At 43.5% G+C, this 20908-nt stretch overlaps 1 protein-coding gene across 10 annotated transcripts in view; it reads left to right on the plus strand.

The window, feature by feature from the left end:
* phkb (phosphorylase kinase, beta) overlaps positions 1–20908 on the plus strand; it is a 218366-nt gene that overhangs the window by 16075 nt on the left and 181383 nt on the right. For all 10 annotated transcript variants that reach the window (XM_070554730.1, XM_070554736.1, XM_070554729.1 and 7 more), the window contains one exon: positions 7693–7831. In XM_070554730.1, coding sequence (XP_070410831.1) covers positions 7693–7831 — 139 coding nt within the window. The remainder of the gene's footprint in view (positions 1–7692; positions 7832–20908) is intronic.

Here is a 20908-nt window from a genome sequence, read left to right on the forward strand (position 1 = left end):
TATCAAATACAGGCCATTTACCATTTACCATTTAAATGAACTTTACTCAAATGAATAAAACTGATATTACTTATTTATTATTGTATGGTTTGAATGAATTACTAATATGTATTTTGTCCACTTTAACTGAACGTTAACTAATAAAAAAAATGTAATTTTTTTATTGACAGCAGCTACACCTACACTTTCACTGTTTACTGAAATATTAAAACAAGTATTAATGTTGCATAAACGTTTAGGCGTTGTGCATCGTAAGGCTATTTTTATGAGTAAACGGGGCTTTTATTATCTGTTTTTCATTCTACAGATGTTACTGTTGTCCTACAGGAAACGATATCACAGCGTCAGCAGGAAAAGTTATCGCTGAGGCCGACATGAATGATGAATACCACACTTTGTGTTTTCTCTATTTTCTTGTGTCATTTACTGTAAGGCTCTTCAGGTATCTTATTACTCTTAAATTTTTTTTTTTTTGCTCTTCTCTGTTTTCATCTTCCTCTTTTCCATTTCCTCCTCTTCTCTCCACCCTGTCGGAGCTGTGAAATGGTCCATTGTAAAAGAGCAGCCTGTGTGCGTCTGAGACATTAGCTGCTGATTTAGTGGGACATTAGCTTGATGGATGGCAGGACAGAAAACTCCCAACAACAGTTGATTAGCATACGGAGGAAAATTTTAGCCCTGGAACAGAACAATGTTCATCTTTCTCAGTGTTTGAGTTCTTCATTTTGCTTTTGACTGGACCTCCTGAATAACCTCCTGGGCAGTAATGAGCCACAGATTACCCGAGACACAGGATATCAGGAGTGTGCTGCAGTAAATCTACACGAGCAAGGTCATTCTAATGACTTATAACACAATAGTTACTATAACTGTAACTACAGCTGCATAACATCTGAACCAAACATGGCTTTTAGTGCCACTTTCATCTGAAACCACAAGTTAGTTGTGCTGTAGCTAACAGCAGGGCCGCTCAGACCTTACCTAACCTCTGCGGATGTTTGGGTCTAAGTGTAGTTTTTACACCTGTCGGTTGACAGATGCTGACATGCATCTCCTCTTTTTCAAGTTAGCTAAAGAAAACATTGTTTAAAGTGGTTTAATATGAAAGTCACAGATGTTCCTGCACCCCGTTAGCTGTTTTTGGACAAATGGTAAATTTTTTGCTAAAGATGAGGCAAAGCAGAAGATGATGTCAGAGTTTCATTTACATGGGATGAATCACATGATCCATCACTAAAGGTGTGGTTCCACTTTGTGGCCCAGAACAAGGGCCATCGTGCCCCTTTCACAGTAGCATCGGCTCCACACCGGCCGGATAGCCCCAGCCTTGCCCAGTTGATTCCACACATCTGTTGCTTAGTAATGCAAGGAATGCAGTCTGAGAAGTTCTCAGCTCCTAGGTAATCAGCAGGATAATGCTGTAAGCCCAGGTGGGCTGATTACCCACCAGTCAGAGGCTTCCCCTAATGGAAAATGTGAGAATAAGTTGGCTTATCATTCAGCAGTGGGTGTGTTGGCCCTGGCCAGCCTGGAGCAGACCACCTCAGGAAGAGGGCTGAAAAGCAGTCTGGTTACACCCTGAAAAAAGGCAGGCTATGCTAATGTAGAAGTTCTCCATGCTATCCAGACCATGCTAGTGTGAAAGGGGCTTTTAAATATGTTGCAACGTTATTATTTGATAATCAGTGCATGCAAAAATAATATTGCACAGAAATGCTTGAAATGCAACAAGTCATAGACTCATATGGAAATAGCTGGCCCCAATAAAATTGGCACGCATCTCCTTTCAGTCTGTTTGACAATTACAGACCATAATGTCGCACCGATACAAATGATAGTGGTAAAAACTCTGAAACGCATGCGTCAAAAATATACAAAGACGTGTGTTTCAGCCCTGTGACTTTAGTTCTATTTGAGTTTTCATGTAAAACAGCTAACCTGTTTTTTGTTCCTTATTAAAAAAAATCCAACTGACATTGAACTGAGTTTGTACCATAAAATAATTCCAGGACTCTTTAAAGTTAGGAGAATTTACTTGGCCCAATAAAAACCCCGATCTATTCCTGTGTTTTCATATGAGCTGGCACTTCATTAGGAGGTGGACTTTTGAGAGGTTTATTAATACGCCTCCTAATTCACCCAATCAATCACCTAATCCCACTGCCAATGAGACTGCCACCTTCAGCTGACAAAGTCATGAACACAGAGAGACATTTCCACTCCTACGATCCTCTATCAGTTCTAATGTTCTAATCACACACACACACACACACACACACACACACACACACACACACACACACACACACACACACACACACACACACACACACACACACACACACACACACACACACACACACACACACACACACACACTCTCTCTCTCTCTCTCTCTCTCTCTTTCTCCCCCCCCCCTCTCTCTCTCTCTCTCTCTCTCTCTCTAATCTTCTATCTGTCTTTCCCCCATCCCCGTCCTCCTCTGTCTCCTTCAGTCCCTCACAAATCTTTTTCTCCTTTGTTCAGAAACAAACTGCAGTCCAGAATAGATGTCCCCATTCATTTCCACCAGCGTAATGTCCTGATAAAGAAATGAAGTGATCCCTAGAGACACATTAGTCATCAGTGAGGGGACCTCTGCAGGAGAGGGGTGTGTGTGTGTGTGTGTGTGTGTGTGTGTGTGTGTGTGTGTGTGTGTGTGTGTGATTACTGTCTCAGAGGCCCTATGTTTAAGTATGCCATATTTCAGCATGCGTTACCGGAGGGCTGCAGTGTGTTTATGCATTAGGAGGTTTGAAGCATTGTTCTGTCCTCCTCAGTAACTAATTTGGAGGATGTGCTTTGTTCAACCTGTAAGTTTATTTTTGCTCATGCCTGGGTTGTTCCTGGATTATCGGGATACAGCCCCAGCTGAATACCCTGTGTCCATTTATTTCTAAACAAATATCTGTCCTCATTATGTGCTGCGGTGATCCCCAGCCTCTGTGCTAACTCTGGCAACATTTGTAAAAGTTGGTTTCCGTAGTTTGTAGAGGAATTGTGGGATTTCAGGTGTAGCTGTTGTACCTGTAGACCTTTTAGGATTGATCCAGGTATGTTAGGGTGAAAAGGTTTCTGAACAACTGGAGTGATTCTAGAAGAATTGAAGTAGTTAAATCAAATTATTTAGTCTTCAAAGGACAGCATGTGCTGAGAATTCTTGTTTTAAACAAAAGAAATTACAAGCAGTAATTGGTTCAAGATAGTTTGAAACTGGAAATGTATCTTCATTTTATCCATCCACATGTCCATACATCTAGTTTCTGCTACTTAGCTCAGCTTAAACAGAGATCCTTAGACCTATACTCCCCAGGGACCCGTTCCACCTCCTCCAACAGTCTCGTTGGTGTTCCAAAGCCAGCTAAGAGATATAATCTCTCGAGTGAATCTGCCCTGAGGTCTCCTCCCGGTGGGATGTGTCTGAAACACCTCCCTACAAAGGTCTCCAGAAGCTATCCTTACCAGAATCCCATTATAGAATCTAGTTTCTTTAGCTTCGTCCGTTTCTTCACCTCATGCAAGGTACAGAGCTCATGACCTGTAGTGGCTCACTCTTAATCCAGAGCTGTCAACCCTTCCAGTGGTTGTAATTCAAAAATGTACCCCATTTAAAAATGCTGCATTACTGGATCGTTTGCTGCTCGGTTTAAAAGTGGCTCTTCTGAATGCCAAATGTATTCAAGTGTCCTCTTGCCACCATGCCACATAGGTAGGCTCTTTCAAACTATTCCATTGTCCTAAATTAGACTGGGTCCAAATTTAGAAGTGTTGTGGAGTCCGTGTTTTAGAAAAGCACAAGACACGTGAAATGTCGATTGAATAGGGTTTTTTTAGTCATAGGGTCTCAAAAATCTGCACAAAACAGTTGAACAAAGGTGCATTTTACAGATGGATGTTGTTCAGTAGAAGTGTAGGTTTTGAGCAAGTTGTTGTAGTGCTAACAGGACATTTCTTAATTTCCTTTAAAACACGATGTCAGGAGAAAAGGAAGTCCGTTTGTTTCACCATACAGTACATTCCAACACTCTTAGAGGGACTCAGTTTTATTTGGCTAACATTGCTTGGTTGACAAGCAGTTGATGGTCAAATTATAACCATTTCTGTCTCCTTGTAATGAAGACCAAGTGTTCCTATGTTACGTAAAATTGAGTTGCAGACAAAATGTCTCACATCTATTCTTTGCTTGGTTGTTTATGGATGTTTAGAGATGCGGAGGGAGTGGGCAACCTTCATGTTTAGCAGTGGTTCTCAATCCTGGTTCTGGAGGGCCAGTATCCAGCATGTTTTAGTTTTAAATCGGTTTCAACACACCTGATCTCAATCAGCAGGTAGTTAACAGGTTTCTGCAGAGCCTGATGAGCTGCTGAACGAGTGACTAAACCACTGAATCAAGTGTGTTGCAGCAGAGAAACCACTAAAACGTGCTGGATACCCACCCTCCAGGACCAAGATTTAGAACCACTTCTCTAAAAAAATGGCAAAAATTACAATTTGCCAAAACCCATCCTGAGCAAAAAGCTTCCAGAATCTGTCAAACGTGTTGTTATCACCTCTCAGGACTGGACTACCCAAACTCTGATTGCCACCTACAAAGCCTTTGTTGTGGATCCCCAACTGGTTCAGTTGGACGCTCTCAGAGCTCCCTCTCCCTGTTAAAGCCACAGTCTGGAGTATTTTTTATCCAACGACTCCACCTAGTGGCTGATAAGCGCATTGCACCATATGCCATTGTTTTCCCTTTGTATTTAAAGTTAACGTTAAAGTTCCACTGGGCATGATCACACTGGTGAAATTACATCTCTGTATTTGACCAATCCTCATGGGGAGCAGTGAGCTGCAGCTGTGGCCGTGCTCGAGAACTATATGGGGGTTTTACCTCTCAATCCAACCCCCTGAGGCTGAGTGTCAAGCGGGGTGGTATTGGGTCCCGTTTTTAAGGTATACCCTGATCTCCCGGTCCCGGGGCGGACACTCTACCACTAGGCTTCTGAGCTGGTCTTTATGGGCAAAAGCAACGCCTCTCATTCATGAATGTGCACCTCTCGCCAACAAACAGAACTAAAACACGTTATATTATTATTCTCATGTATTGTTTTTTCTTCATATATAAATATTTTAAAGACTTGTTCACGAGAAAGGTCGCACACTCTGCATCAGTCTAGGTACATCCTCAAACGCTCGTGCACGCTCTGTGATTGACAGCTGTGTGTAAGCGTCTAACGCTATTGGTTAATGCTGAACGGCGGTCGGTTCAAAATTCACAGGCCTCTACGGGATGAGGGACGAGCTTACCAAAATAAAAATAAATGACATATTTCCTACATTACTTCGAAGTACAGGGTAAGACTATCACCTTCACGGATTTCTAAAAAAAATCATACATATATCCTGAAAGGGTGGAAAACTATGGATTGTAGCTTTAACCCTTTCACTTCCTCACCAAGAAAAAGGCTATGAAAACGTTCCACTTTTACATTTTTTGATTTTGGGGCAATAAGGGCTTTAGTTTAATGTACATCAGTAATAGTAACAATATAATAATTGTAATAATATAACGGTAATAATAATGCAATGCAATTATTTTTTGCTTTTCTTCAAATAACTCTATATTTTCACAAATTGTTTTCTTGTTAAATTCATTTGCTGATTCAGTTTGTTGTAGAGACTTTAGATGTGCTCTACCAATCAGCATTTTAACCAGTATTTTATTTCATTTTAACTTGTCTTCAGACCTTTTTTTTTGTTTGTTTAGCTTTTAATTCTCTGTGAAACTGGCCTTTTATTACTGGGTTTTTAGTCTAGCATATGCTTGGTTACAGCCTTGTATGTTTTACAATTTACTCTTTAGTTGCCAGCTGCTAAAACATTCTGCCAAGGCATTCGTTTTAGCTTCAAACTTCATACAAATATTACACTAATATGCTATGAAGACACATCTTGACCCACCAATGAGTCATGTCTGGTCCAAACGTCTTCTTGGAGACATGAATCCCCCCTAGTTCTTAACAGTCAAATAATTGTGGGTAGTTTGTGTTGGTGTAGGGAATAGGGTGATCTAAAAGTTCATGACTCCATTTACATCTACCCGTTGTGTAAAGATGAAGGTGTTTAGCAGCAGGATTTTTAAAGAATTTATTTGTAAATCAGGGTGGAAAATAAGTATTTGGTCACTTCAAACAAGGAAAATCTCTGGCTCTCACAGACCTGTAACGTCTTCTTTAAGAGGCTTTTCTGTCCTCCACTCGTTACCTGTATTAATGGCACCTGTTTGAACTCATTATCTGTATAAAAGACACCTGTCCACAGCCTCAAACAGTCAGACTCCAAACTCCACTATGGCCAAGACCAAAGAGCTTTCGAAGGACACCTGGAAATGAATTGTAGACCTGCACCAGACTGGGAAGAGTGAATCTACAATAGGCAAGCAGCTTGGTGTGAAAAAATCAACTGTGGGAGCAATTATCAGAAAATGGAAGACATACAAGACCACTGATAATCTCCCTCGACCTGGGGCTCCACGCAAGATCTCATCCCGTGGGGTCAAAATGATCATGAGAACGGTGAGCAAGAATCCCAGAACCACACGGGGGACCTGGTGAATGACCTGCAGAGAGCTGGGGCCACGGTAACAAAGGTCACCATCAGTAACACACTACAACGGCAGGGAATCAAATCATGCAGTGCCAGACGTGTTCCGCTGCTGAAGCCAGTGCATGTCCAGGCCCGTCTGAAGTTTGCCAGAGAGCACATGGATGATACAGCAGAGGATTGGGAGAATGTCATGTGGTCAGATGAAACCAAAGTAGAACTTTTTGGTATAAACTCAACTCGTCGTGTTTGGAGGAAGAAGAATACTGAGTTGCATTCCAAGAACACCATACCTACTGTGAAGCATGGGGGTGGGAACATCATGCTTTGGGGCTGTTTTTCTGCTAAGGGGACAGGACGACTGATCCGAGTTCAGGACAGAATGAATGGGGCCATGTATCGTGAGATTCTGAGCCAAAAGCTCCTTCCATCAGTGAGAGCTTTGAAGAAGAAACGTGGCTGGGTCTTCCAACACGACAATGATCCCAAACACACCACCCGGGCAACAAAGGAGTGGCTCCGTAAGAAGCATTTGAAAGTCCTAGAGTGGCCTAGCCAGTCTCCAAACCTCAACCCCATAGATAATCTGTGGAGGGAGTTGAAAGTCCGTGTTGCTCGGCGACAGCCCCGAAACATCACCGCTCTCGAGAAGATCTGCATGGAGGAATGGGCCAAAATACCAGCTACTGTGTGTGCAAACCTGGTAAAGACCTATAGTAATCGTTTGACCTCTGTTATTGCCAACAAAGGTTATGTTACAAAGTATTGAGTTGAATTTTTGTTATTGACCAAATACTTATTTTCTACCCTGATTTACAAATAAATTCTTTAAAAATCCTGCCATGTGAATTCATGGATTTTTTTTCACATTCTGTCTCTCACAGTTGAAGTGTACCTATGATGAACATTACTGACCTCTGTCATCATTTTAAGTAGGAGAACTTGCACAATCGGTGGCTGACTAAATACTTTTTTGCCCCACTGTACCTCTGCTGATTAAACAGTTTTTTGAGATTTGTTGAGTAATTCCTTTCACACTCTTTATCTGTCTTTCTCAATGTTTAGTTAAGACGACCATTCTGAACTACCAGAGTCCTACCACCGGCCTTTTCCCTGTGAGGACTTACTCCAACTGCAAGGAGGCAAAAGTTCGGGATTCCCTGTATTGTGCTGCTTGTTCCTGGGCTCTGGCCGTTGCATACAGGTTAGTGTAAAAACTATGCATCCATCCGAACATCCGTCCATCCATCCCTCCCCCCTCCTCCATCCATCTGTCCGTCCATCCATCCCTCCCCCCTCCTCTATCCATCCATCCATCCTCCCCCTCCTCTATCCATCCATCCATCCATCCATCCATCCCTCCCCCCTCCTCCATCCATCTGTCCGTCCATCCATCCATCCCTCCCCCCTCCTCTATCCATCCATCCATCCTCCCCCTCCTCTATCCATCCATCCATCCATCCATCCATCCTCCTCCTCCTTCCATCCATCCATCCACCCCCCTCTTCTATCCATCCCTCCCTCCCTCCCTCCCTCCCTCCCTCCCTGTTCTGCAATGATCCAGTCAGAATCCAGACCTGAACCGAATTAAATGCTGTGGTGGGGAGCAAACTGAATAGAAACTAACATCTGAAAACCTAAGTGAACTTTTAGGAAACACACAAACGGATGAACTGAAGTAAATACTGAGGCTTTCAGACTCGTATCCACTGTACCCACTTTGAATAATGTCGTTCCTCAGTAATTGGTGTTTCGGGGGCAAGAACACCTTTATGAAGTGACCCAGAAGGAAAAATATGGTGAAAGCTAACAATAAGGAAGGAGTTCAAAAGGTTGAAACGAAGAAAAAAGTGGAGGTTAAGGCACAGAGGGAGAGTCGGGAAGAAGAAACGAGGGATGATAAAATGAGTGAGTGGGGAAATTGGATGTAAGGGAGGACAGAATGAAAGAGAGGGGTAAAAATAGAGAGTACTTCAGTGATGTGACCAGCGGCAGATCTTAGTCATCAGTCATGGCTGCCTCCTATTAGAATTGTCACTGGGATTTAATTAAGATGATTCTCATCTGACAGCTTGGCGAGTGCCATTACTTACTCCTGAACTGGTGTGTGTGTGTGTGTGTGTGTGTGTGTGTGTGTGTGTGTGTGTGTGTGTGTGCGCGTGCGTGCGTGCGCGCGCGCTCCTGTGTACGTACATACACATGATAATTCTCGGGTATTACTCTGATTGCTAACATTTCTTCTGTAACATTAGTTTTGTGTTTATTAATTCTTAATGTCATTGAGAATGTGTTCCTGGGTTCCTGAGCTGGTTTAACCTTTGAGACTTTCCTGACTAATGAAATTTGAAGGGCTTGTAGGCACCCAATGTGCTGCCATGTGTTCGTATTCTGATCATTATTGAACAACTAAAATAACTTTGAAACTTGTTTTTTTCTGTTGTTTGAACCACAGTGGTTATATTTTATTTTATTTTTTTCATGCACATTTAATCCCTTTCCAAAGGCTGAAAACGTACTGGAGAGTTTCCTGATGTGCAGTTTCAAAAGTGACATTGTTTCCAATTTCTTTTTTTTTCAGTATTTAAAATATCCAGAAGCTGTTGAGTGTTAAATATGCTTTTGTGGCTGTGCTCTGATCTAGAGATGTTTCCATTCAGTTAAAGGAAGCAGATCTTCCTAAAGTGTTAGAGTTTTCAAATGGTCAACAAAGCTTTTCCCGATCGTATTTTTCAAATTTTAGGTCTTGAATTTTTTATTTTTGCATAATAAGCTCCTAAATATTATAGAAACTAAAAGATAATCTGAGCAAGGCAAGATCTCTCATGAAAACATAACAAAAAATCTAGGAGGAAGTGATTGTTTCAGTTTATTAAGGGACCTGCTGCTCTGGCAGGGCCCTTAATGCTCTTCACCAGAGGATTTGATCCCTTCACCATTATTCTTCTGCGGACATTAACGGGGCTCTATCGTTACATATGTGGGGGTGCCTGCGTGCACCCCCACATATGTTACATCAAAACGACCGGCTCGGCTGTGGGAGGTGTGCTTTTATTTTTATAAGCGATCCAATTTACCGTAGCAAAATCATTAGCAAAAAACATTGAAAGGAATTTCTTTTTGAGTGTGTGCATGTCCCAATTTGCACAATTAATTATAAAATATGTAAATAATTAACTATTTAATTAATTAATTATGCGCAATGATATGGTCACCCCAATATCATTACACGTGTTCATTATGCTTGTGGTCAGGCACGGAGAAAAGAGCTGTACAACACAAATGGGTAACAGGGGGACGGGGGAATGGAAGGAAAACGGCACACAACAAATAGACAACGTACACACACACACACACACACACACACACACACACACACACACACACACACACACACACACACACACACACACACACACACCACATAGGCTTGTTACACATAAAATGTGGCTTCTGGTCATGACACCTTCTTTGTAAATATATGTATATAATGTAAATGTAAATATGTATATAATTTTGTGGCTTTCTGAACCTGAACCTGTTATGCTGGACATTTTTGGGAGTGGCAGAGGTAGACAGAAACTCCATTTTTAGCTTATAAGCATTTTTACATGAAAGACGACAAGCCTTGCTTACTGTATTTAATTTTAAATAAAAAGTTGTTTGACCATTTTTGTTTTTTACTCACACCCTATAGCGTCATTCTGAGTGCTGAAAATGGTTAAAATGTCTTATTTTCTACTCAGATTTGATTTTTTGTTTACTTTCAGGTTCAGTGTGCTAATAGAGTATGACAAAATGACTCTAAATTCACATAGGCGAGGTTGTGCTGAAAAGAATGATACCAAACAGGGCATAAACAATAAAGTATAGAGTGAAATATAAAGGTGAACACTAAAACTTGTCAAAACAGCTAATTATACCACCGTCTCCAGAGGGTTCATGACTTCTATAGAAGGCCTGAGTGGAGACTTACTGAGAAACCTGACTGTAGTTTAGTTTCTGCTTTCACTTGTCTCTTCAAACCTCCCAACACACACACACACACACACACACACACACACACGCACACACGCACACACACACACAAACACACACACACACACACACACACACACACACACACACACACACACACACACACACACACACACACACACACACACAAACACACACACACACACACACACACACACACAAACACACACACACACACACACACACACACACACACACACACACACACACTGGTAGAGTGGGCGGGTAAGACAGGTATTTTGATAATGAGCCTTATTATGCGTGTTTTAATCTGTCATTTCTCGGGGCTCCTGGGAGATTTTAAGCTCTACAAAATTTTATACATTTTATAGAGGCTCAGAGATCAGTTTTAGATAGCTGATTAACTGCATTCTAGGTCCCTTACAAAAGAAGTGTGGCAGCTGGGTGTAGTTTCCCCTCCTTGTCTCGTTGTAGATCGCCCCCTGGGGCTGAGGACTCGCCTCCAGCAGTGGTGACCCCAGAAACTTTCCACAGGGGCAGCCAGATGGAGCCAAATGAAAACTTTGGGGTGGAACACCAAATTGGTCCCTGCTGGGCCCTTTCTGTCTCAACAGAAACATCCAATAAAGTACTTTTTCTTTCTAAATGATGAGCCTAGCTAAATAAGGCGTAGGCGATAAGTTGAAAACTATCAAACACGACTGTCTCTGTCGGTGTCTCACTGAGAACTGAACGTTTGATGAACTGTAGGACAAAAGAACTCTATTCTGCTTTGATGTGATGACATCACAACACAGCATGATGACATCATAAAGAATCTGGGTATAGCAGGGCCTGTGCACACTTTTTGTTGCAGCCAGGTCCGTTTCTCAATACTCGAGGACGCTAATATCTTCTTGTGTTTCTCAAATCCAGTCCTCAGGACCCCCTGCTACACATGGTTTCCATGTTGCCCTCTCAGTCACCACACACACACCTGACTTAAATGAATGAGTGATTAACAGGCATCTGCAGCACTTGATGTCTTCCTTCATGTAAATGTGTTTAAAACCATAAATGAATGAATACCTCATGTAATGTTTTATCTGTGTCACAATTTCAACCCCTCCTCTTTTATCCGGGCTTGGGACCGGCAGAAGTGACCCAGAGAGGGACACTCTGGCAGAGTTAGTTGTGTTTTTTTTTTTAATTATTTTTATTGGATAAAATTATAATTTATTATAAGTAATAACATCTAATAGCAGATAAAGCTACACTAAAGCAGCCAATAACAGCCTGTCTCAGGCTGAAATCTGCATATTGGAACTAAACCATTCTAACGTTTTCCATTTGGATTTTGGTTTCTGGCTTTTTCCACCTGCTGCTTGAGAATTAGTATTTTTTCTAACATTTTCTTGGTGACTAACTTTCTCTCTCCTGTTTCCTGTTGAAGGATGTTCCCTTCGTTGTCTGACGTTTCCGCTGGTTTTCTAGAGGGAGAGGTGCAGGAATCACCTCAACTTTCTTCTCTGGGTCTGGTTTGACAGACTTTTCTTGATCCAGCTGTTTATTTTCCTCTTTCTGGTTACTAACACAACATGCTGATTCTCTGGTGTGTTGTGTGCCTTTGCATATCCTATCATGTAAACAGTTATGGTGCACTGCCAGGGCCTGTTTTTGGGCTCAGTCCTGCAGTGGGTTGAGGGAAATGTAGGAGATGATAGGTGACTCTGTTAGGGGTTGAGAGGTGTCTGAGTTAGGAGGGATCTAGCTTGGTGCCGGTTGAATTGGGTCCAGAGCTTTGAAGACTTTAGTTTCTGTTTAACCAAAGCCAAGGGTCACGCTGGAGCTGCTTTAAGGTGGGACGCCACCATGGGTTTATACAGAAACAGCTCTTTAGGAAGTTCGTACAGTATGGAGAGAGGTCCGTCCTGATTCTGAGTTTGTTCCTGAAAAACTTTTTTGAGTCAAACAAACTTTCGTGGAGCATTTCGTAGAGAACAACTCCCACCTGCCACACGGTTGCTGGTCCTGCCTTATAAATGCTTTCTGAAATAAACTCAGGTGGGTCGTGTTTCGCTGTGCCGTCGAACCGGCCGTTTTCATATTCTGTGTTGGTGAAACAACTCACTCCAAAGTCAATCAGTCGCAGTTGCGGGATTTCTGATCCTGTTTCAGTCAGAATATTTTGTGGTTTGATGTCTCTGTGGAAGATGTTGGTGTCCTCCAGATGTTTGACGGCATCAACCAGCTGTTTAATAATTGTTTTAGCCTGATTCTCCTGTAGGGGCTCTTTGTTATTTTTAATAAACTGTGAGAGGTCCACTGCAGGCACTGGTCTCTCCAACACTAGAATCTGTTCCTGGTTGAAATCGTACCAGTCCAGGAGGGAAATTGGAGCGGACTTCCCCACCGAATCAGCTGATTCTGTCTGGAGTTTTAGCATGGCGGCTACCTCAATGCTGAGCTGCTGGCCGTTCTCGTCCGTATCTGTCCAGACTACATTTTTCTTTGGTATATGTTTGATTGCCACAGGTAAATTGTCTGCCCTGCGGTAGCCACCATAAACGGATCCACAGCCTCCCTTTCCAAGCTGATCTTTTTGCTCGTATTTAGCCTCAAACTGATCTTTGGCTGAAGGCGAGGGACTCTCAGAATCAGACAGTCTGAGTCTCTTTGCTGGACTTCCAGATCCCTCACCATCTGGGTAGCGTGACCTCTTTGAGACTCTGGATGTCTCATCCAGGTTATGTCTGGAGACACTGCCTTCACCTGAAACCCTAGACCGTTTTGTGGGAGGTTCGTGATGAAAAACAGCTTTCCTTTTGGCAGAGGACGATCCTTTCTCAGGAACCAAATATCTGCATTCCTTGTCTGGATTTTCAGATCCCTCAACATCAAAGGAAATGGATTTCTTTGTGAATTTGTCAATTTGTATTTTGTTCTGGTTGTTTTCAGAGAGTTTGCCTTCATCAGAAACCGTAAACCTTCTTGTGGGAGGTCCAGGGTCTGAAACGGCTTTTCGTTTGGTTGCTGAAACTAAACCACGATTCTCTGACAAATGCGGTTGTTCCATGCTAATATAAGTCTCTGAATCTTTAACCAGAGCTGGAGAGTAACTCTTGTGTGCAAAAGAGTCTCCCATAATGCTAAATAACACGTAGACGATAAGTTGAAACACTATCGAACAACGAGCAAACACGACTGTCTCTGACGGTGCGTCACTGAGAACTGAATGCCTGGTAGAATCCGCTTATGATCACCTGATGATGATGATGATGATGATGATGATGATGATGATGATGATGATGATGGAGATGATGATGGAGATGATGATGATGAAGATGATGATGTCATAAAGCAAAGTTCTAAAAGGGCAAAGTCAAGGGAAAGGGTAAAGACGAGGCTGACGCTGCTTTTTGGCAAGGCCCTTAGTGCTTTTCACCCGAGGATTGTATCCTTTTTTGTTTCTTCTGATCCGACCCAAGAAGTTCCAAAGACCAGATTTAAAAGTCAAGGAGATCGCTCCTTCCAGGTTGTTGCACCCTGGCTTTGGAATGAACTTCCTTTAACCTTATGTAGTACTGACAGTCTGGTAACCATTAAAAAACACCTGAAGACCCTTTTATTTAAAGCTGGTTTTACCACAAATATTTTTGTTTTCCTATTTTTTAACTCAAATTTGTAATCATGTTTAATTGGTTTTATGATATTTTATAATTTTATGAGTTTGTTTTATTTGTATTTATTTCTGTTTTGTTTAAGATCTTTATGATTTTATGACTTTATGATTTGTTTTGTTGTTGATCTATGTGAAGCACTTTGTGATTCTCTGTCGGTGATGAGTACTAAATAAATAAAATGTACTTACTTACTTTACTATTATTCTTCCAATTACTTTTACAAGCGGTCTGATAAACCATGGCAAAACTATTAGCAAAAAACACTGAAAAAATCCTTTTCAGTGAATCATTTTCAGTGTGTGTATGTCTCAGTTTGCAAAATAACTAAATATGTAAACAATTAGTTAATTACTGTATTTATTAATTATATGTAATGATAAGGTAACCCCAGTATCATTACATGTGTTAAAACGGCAGCGTGCACCCCAATGCATGTTACATCAGAACGACCAACTCAGCCGTGGGAAGTGTTGTATCATGATATGTGGGCGATAAACCAAACATCACCCCAATATTATGATGCTAGGCTTCTATACCACTTGGCCACTGTCTTGTGCCAGCGGCAGGAACCCTTTTAAAAACGTTCTCAGGATTTTTCTAGTTACTTCTTCTTCCACTTCCTCTTCACCAGAGAAAATTATCTCTTGATTAGGAGCGTGCACCCTCACAAATGTTACATCAAAACAACCAGCTCAGCTGTGGGAAGAGTGCTATGTTTTGATTTTGGAGTGTTCACCCCTACATCACCCAAGTATCATGACTTGGTCCTGTAACACAGAGGCACTCTCTTTTGCCAGCCAGCAGATCCCTTTTAAAAAAATTTCAGGAAATTACAAGTTAAATATGATGATGATGATGATTATTATTATTATTATTAGTAGTAGTAGTAGTAGTAGTAGTAGTATAGTTGTTGTTGTTGTTGTTGTAATGGAGGGTCCAGGCAAGATGGAATTTTGGCTACCTCTGCAACAGTGTAATACAACTTCCTTCATCTTTTTAAAATAAGAGTCTCTAAACATTAGGGCTGGGGGTAAACGATTATTTTTAAAACGATTATTCTGACGATTATTTTATCGAATAGTCGACTATTCTAATGACTATTTAGAAAATTAATCTAATGATTATTTTTCTATTGCACAATTAACAAAAATCTCAAATAAATTCCTCAAAAAAATTGATAAATTCTTACTGTAAGAGAATAAACACTACAGGCCTTCCATTTTGTATAACACTGCTTTTATTGTGTTGCGGTTGGTTATGTTCTGGTGATGTGTAGAACTTGGGAGTGCAGGCTGCTGCCTGAGAGGTGGTAGAAGATGGAGTGTCTCCATGCTGCTTTGTTTTGGTCACTTATGTGCGTGAGGCGAGTGGTGTTACGGGTTAAACCAAACTCAGGTGATATTTTACATTAAACCGAAAACCCACAACACTCTAAATGTAATAAAAGGGAGATCTACACCACAAAAAAGATGAACTCTAAACCAAAACGTAACAGCTTATCCCAACGCAAGAAGCTGTTAGCGAAGATGCTAACAGTAGCTTTACCAACGTTAAGTTCAAGTTAACAAGTTTAAATAAACCTAAAACACCCAGCAGCAAACAGACCAGCACGGAGGAGAGACTGCTACCACCAAAACAGCTCTCCTCATGTCTGAAAGAAGCTCCTTTATGAAGGGAGAAGCGCTCCCGGTGATTTTCTACATCTGCGGTAGAGACGAAGCAGCACATCTGACCCCGGAAGTTGTTGTCCGTTGCCGGGAGACGAAGGGGCAAAACAGGAAAATAATCTAGTAGTGGACGGACGTTGTTCCGGGTCTTCGGTATTTGGCGGAGATGTTAGTGAAGGCGGAGAAGAGGGCGAACTAGAGGAAAAACAGGCAGATTCCTCCTCTATTTACAAACTCCTGGGGATGCAACAAGTGGGCGCGGTGCGTCGACTTCCGGATCTGACGTCGACAAATTTTTAGAATCGAGCCGTCGACTTCGTCGAGGCTTCGCTACAGCCCTACTAAACATAATCCTCAACATATCTGAGGCCTAATAAAGTTTATTGTTTTCTTTAGAATATTTATTAATGGCTGGTTTGGCCTAGCCCTCCAGGGAGCCAGCTCCCCCACTGGCCCATATAGGCACCTCTGCTGTCAAATTGCCACCCAGGGCATGGAGACCCCAGCCCATCCTGCCAGGGCCCAAAGCAGCAGCATCGCTAGGCCCAATTAGCCATTCCTCCCCATCCCCGCATATTTCTCTCCTCCTGCTCCCTCACATCATCACACAAATATGCACATAGGACCTTGGGGGGTGGGTAAGTCAGGGAGTACGGGTATGGACTCCATTTCCGCATTCCTGTGGCAACCTGCCCCCCAATTTTATTTGCACCTTATACACTTCCACCGAAGACATTCCACGCAAACACACACTTAGGGCCTTGGAAGTGAGCACATTCAACGGCACTTGGCAGGGGGATTTCTCAACCTCCTCCCGAGTGCCGGTGCCCACTTCCAATTTAAAACTGCACTTAGACACCGAGGGCTGTGGGTGCAAGTGGGGTGGTGTGGTGGCATCAGCTGGCATAGGCCAGACAATGCCCACACTGCCCACTCACCACAGCCATGGAATACACCTCATCAACTCACAACACTATATTGGAGCAGGCGGAGGGAGACTAGGGGTCTTAGCACACCTCTGTTGTTGCTTGGCTTCCTGGGGCTGGAGCCTAGGAGGGAGATTTGGCCGTCTGGTTGGGGTCTGGGGTGGTGGGTTGCTGTGCTCAGCGTTGGCCGGGGGAGCCTGCTCATCAGCACCCCAGCAGAAAGGGTCAAACTCTGGTAACCGGTAATGGTTGTACCCCATGTGCAGCAGTACCGGAACTAGATTGAATAGGGTGTGTATGGGGAGCATGAGTGGGTGTCCGGCGTGCATTTTTGTAAGTCCTTGGTTGTATGTATATGTGTGAGCATGAGGGAGGGAGTGTGTGACTGTGTTTGTGTATGACTGTATATGTCAGGTGGGGCCTTTGACTCCCCTCTTCTCCTGGGACTTCTTTTTATGATATAGATCTTCGTCTCCCCTCCCCCTGCCACACCTGGTGTGGGGTGTGGTGCCTTGGTCTGCCTGAGTGTTCGTGGCTCCCAGGTCAGGGGGTTTAAGATCTTTGGGGCCTGCCTGGTCAATCCCGGTGGCTGCTTGGTGGGGTCTGGGTCCCTGGGCTCTGCTGGGTCCCTGGCGGGGGTTGTCGCCCCTGGGTCCTGGGTCGCTGGGTCCTGGGCTCGGCCGGCTAGGGGGTGGGAGGCGGCGGGCGGGCCTGTCGGCTTGCCGCTGAGATCTCCAGGGGCTCTGCCGGCTGCTGGTTGTGACCCCCCCCCCCCCCCCCCCCCCCGTCTCCTACACATCTTTGGGGTCGGATTTGTGGTCCCTCACACTCTCTATTGGACGCTCCTGTAGAGAAACCTTACATAAACAAGCGCGTGTACACACACAGGTGCTCACATGGTGCTCTCATAAGTATGGGCTTGGGCACGTTCAACACAGGTCTTAAGGCTGTCGTTGCCACTAAATGCACTATGATTTATTATCGTGTGATTGTTCAGGTAAACATTGTAGGTTTTATATTTCATCATCAGGTTGACGCGGTGATAGCTTGCTCCTGATGTATTGTTGTGTGTCCTATTTTTCTTCTTCTTTTCTTTCTCTTTCTGCAGGTCTAGAAGCAGACTCTTGTTAATTATTGTTTATTTTTGTGGACCCCTTCCCCCCTTCTCCCCGCCTTTTGTCTTTTCCCTTCTCTTTCACCTCTGACTCCATGTCTGGTCGGAATTACAAACCATTCAAAAACAATAACAATTAAAGCTGCAAGCAGCGTCGTTCGGCCCTCGCAGCTCCGCGCCGCTCCGGCCTGGCCGGCAGCCCGGGGCACCAGGGCACGTCTGGCAGAACAGAAACGTCAACCACCCCGACACCAGAAACCGCAAATGGCCTCCTAGTCCGCACCTCACCCTGACTCAGCATCCCCTCTGAGCTCACCATTAAATTGAATTGTAAGGTCACGGCGTCATGCCAGAATTCGCCATGGCATCAAAGCCCCTCCCTTTCTGAAAAGCTAGCAGATCTGAATGGTCATTACAACATCATGAAGACAGTGCATGACCTTAGTGTCATGTTGACTAAATTAGAGGGGACAAATATGGGCATTTCACCATAAAACTAGACTTCCAATAGTCAGGGGGCGGGGCATAGGTGATGTCAGCTGTCCACATTATCATTGTCTTCAGATGTGGTCAGTGATCACACAGACAACGTTTGATATACGATCTGATCATGCACATGGGAGTTAAGTCAAGTAATGTAATGGCGAAAGGTCAAAGTTTGAGGCTTAGCCACGCCCACACCTTGATACTTATTTAAAATCCGACGGTTGAATTTTTTCCCCTTTGTCTTAAGAGCACATAGCAGATGTTTGAAGGTGATCGGTGAAAAGGGCGACGGGGCATCAAGGTCCAAACAACATGTGCGAAAACCACTAAATCAAGTACTTGGACCAAAATGGCCGACCTCCTGTGCGACTTTGCACTTGGCTCCAAGAGACTTTTTTGTAGGTCCTGAGACACTACATTAGTGTACCAAATTTCGTGATCCTCAGTCAAAGCTTGGCTTGGGGCTGACAGTTTTAATGGTCCTAGGGGGCGCTATTTCAGAAAATAGGCCACGCCCACAAACTTCAGCTGTCCAGTTCTATTGGGGGTCAGACTCAGATCACTCACCAGACATTTTGTGGCGATGTTACGATAATTGAAGAAATGAGAGGCAAACGTATTGCCATGGCGTGATGGCAAATTTCGCCATGCTCCCAAAGCCCTGCCTTTTTTCGAAACCTGCCAGTACTGCAGACCAAGTGACCTCAACTTGTCAGCTGCTATTTGCCAGAGATTGCTGTTGATTGGGTAAAAGGAATCCAATAGGGAGCTGTGAAAAAAAGAGTGGCGTGGCGACAGGTCAAAGTTTGAGGCTTAGCCACGCCCACACCTTTATACTTATTTAAAATCCGACGGTTGAAAATTTTCCTTTATGTCTTAAGAGTATATAGCAGAAGCTTGAAGGCGATTGGTGAAAAGGGCGATGGAGCATCACTCTCCAAACAACGTGTGCGAAAACCAGTAAATCGAGTACTTGGACCAAAATGGCTGACTTCCTGTGCAACTTTGCACTTGGCTCCAAGAGACTTTTTTGTAGGTCCTGAGACACCACATTAGTGTACCAAATTTCGAAATCCTCAGTCAAAGCATGGCTTGGGGCTGACAGTTTTAATGGTCCTAGGGGGCGCTATTTCAGAAAATAGGCCACGCCCACCGGATGTTCACATCAAATTTTTTTGGAGGCTGGACTAGGATCACTCACAAGAGGTTTTGTGGCGATATCTCTAGAAATGACGAAATGGTAGGCAAACGTAAGGCCACGTCGGTACGCCTGACTTCGCCGCGCCGCCACAGCCCCGCCTTCTGGAGAAAACTCCCATAAAGTGACGCCAAGCAACCCCAACTTGTCTTCAGTTTCCTGCTAGAAATATGGGGTGATTAGTTGAAAGGGCGAATTTTGGACAATTTCCCAGTAAAACTTGACCTTTTAAGGCGTGAGGGGGCGGGGCTTATGTGACATCATCAATCAACCATTCATTTGTCTTCGGGGGGCGATGACGATTGTCCATAGAAAATTACTTTAACTGTAATTCTTTCATTTATGAAATTATAGCAATTTGAATTTTTTTGGCGAGTGCTCGAACTTTGAGGCCTGGCCCCGCCTCTTCAGTATTTACGAAAAGTCAGTTTTATTTTCTCATTTGATTCGTCCATCGCTTCTGTTCGATCGCACATTATTTTTGAGACAATCGTGCGAAAAATGACCAAACTGTTTAACCAAATATAGAGCCTAGAAATGGCCAAAATGGGGTAAAAATGGCCACTTTAGTCCAAAATGGCCGACTTCCTGTTTGATATTGACCATGGGTGCAAGAGGCTTTTCTGTGCGTATTGTTGAATTCTACAGGTGTACCAAATTTTATCACTCTACTATGAAAAAAGGTCAATGCGGAGGGGTATTTTTAATTTTCCAGGGGGCGCTGTTGAAACACTTTTATACCAACTTTCACATTGCCAGTGAAATACGTAAATTTCACGCACTTTCTATATTGGGCCAGAATTTGGTGAGTTTTTGGATATGCTAAGACCCCCTAAAGGCCGTCCAAAGACGCGGAAGAAAAAAAAAGAAAAAAAAAGAAGAAAGAAAGAAAATTAAAGCTGCAAGCAGCGTCGTTCGGCCCTCGCAGCGAAGCTGCTCGCCCTCCTTCCGCACCCCCTCCGCTCCATCCCCGACGCTCTCCAAACCCAGCTCCGCGCTTCTCCGTCCTGGCCGGCAGCCGGGGGCACCAGGGAACGTCTGGCGGAACAGAAAGTCAACCACCCCGACACCAGAAACCGTGAACGGCCTCCTCGTCCACACCTTACCCTGACTCAGCATCCCCTCTGAGCCCACCATTACACGTCTCACCACTAGGAGATACTCTATCTTTACCACACTGGTGATGCGATGTTCAGTCTCGGGCAAGTCGGAGGCTGTTTGTGGAAGTTACA

Source organism: Nothobranchius furzeri, chromosome 9 (assembly GCF_043380555.1).
Source record: "Nothobranchius furzeri strain GRZ-AD chromosome 9, NfurGRZ-RIMD1, whole genome shotgun sequence".
In the NCBI taxonomy this organism is placed as follows: Eukaryota; Metazoa; Chordata; class Actinopteri; order Cyprinodontiformes; family Nothobranchiidae; genus Nothobranchius; species Nothobranchius furzeri.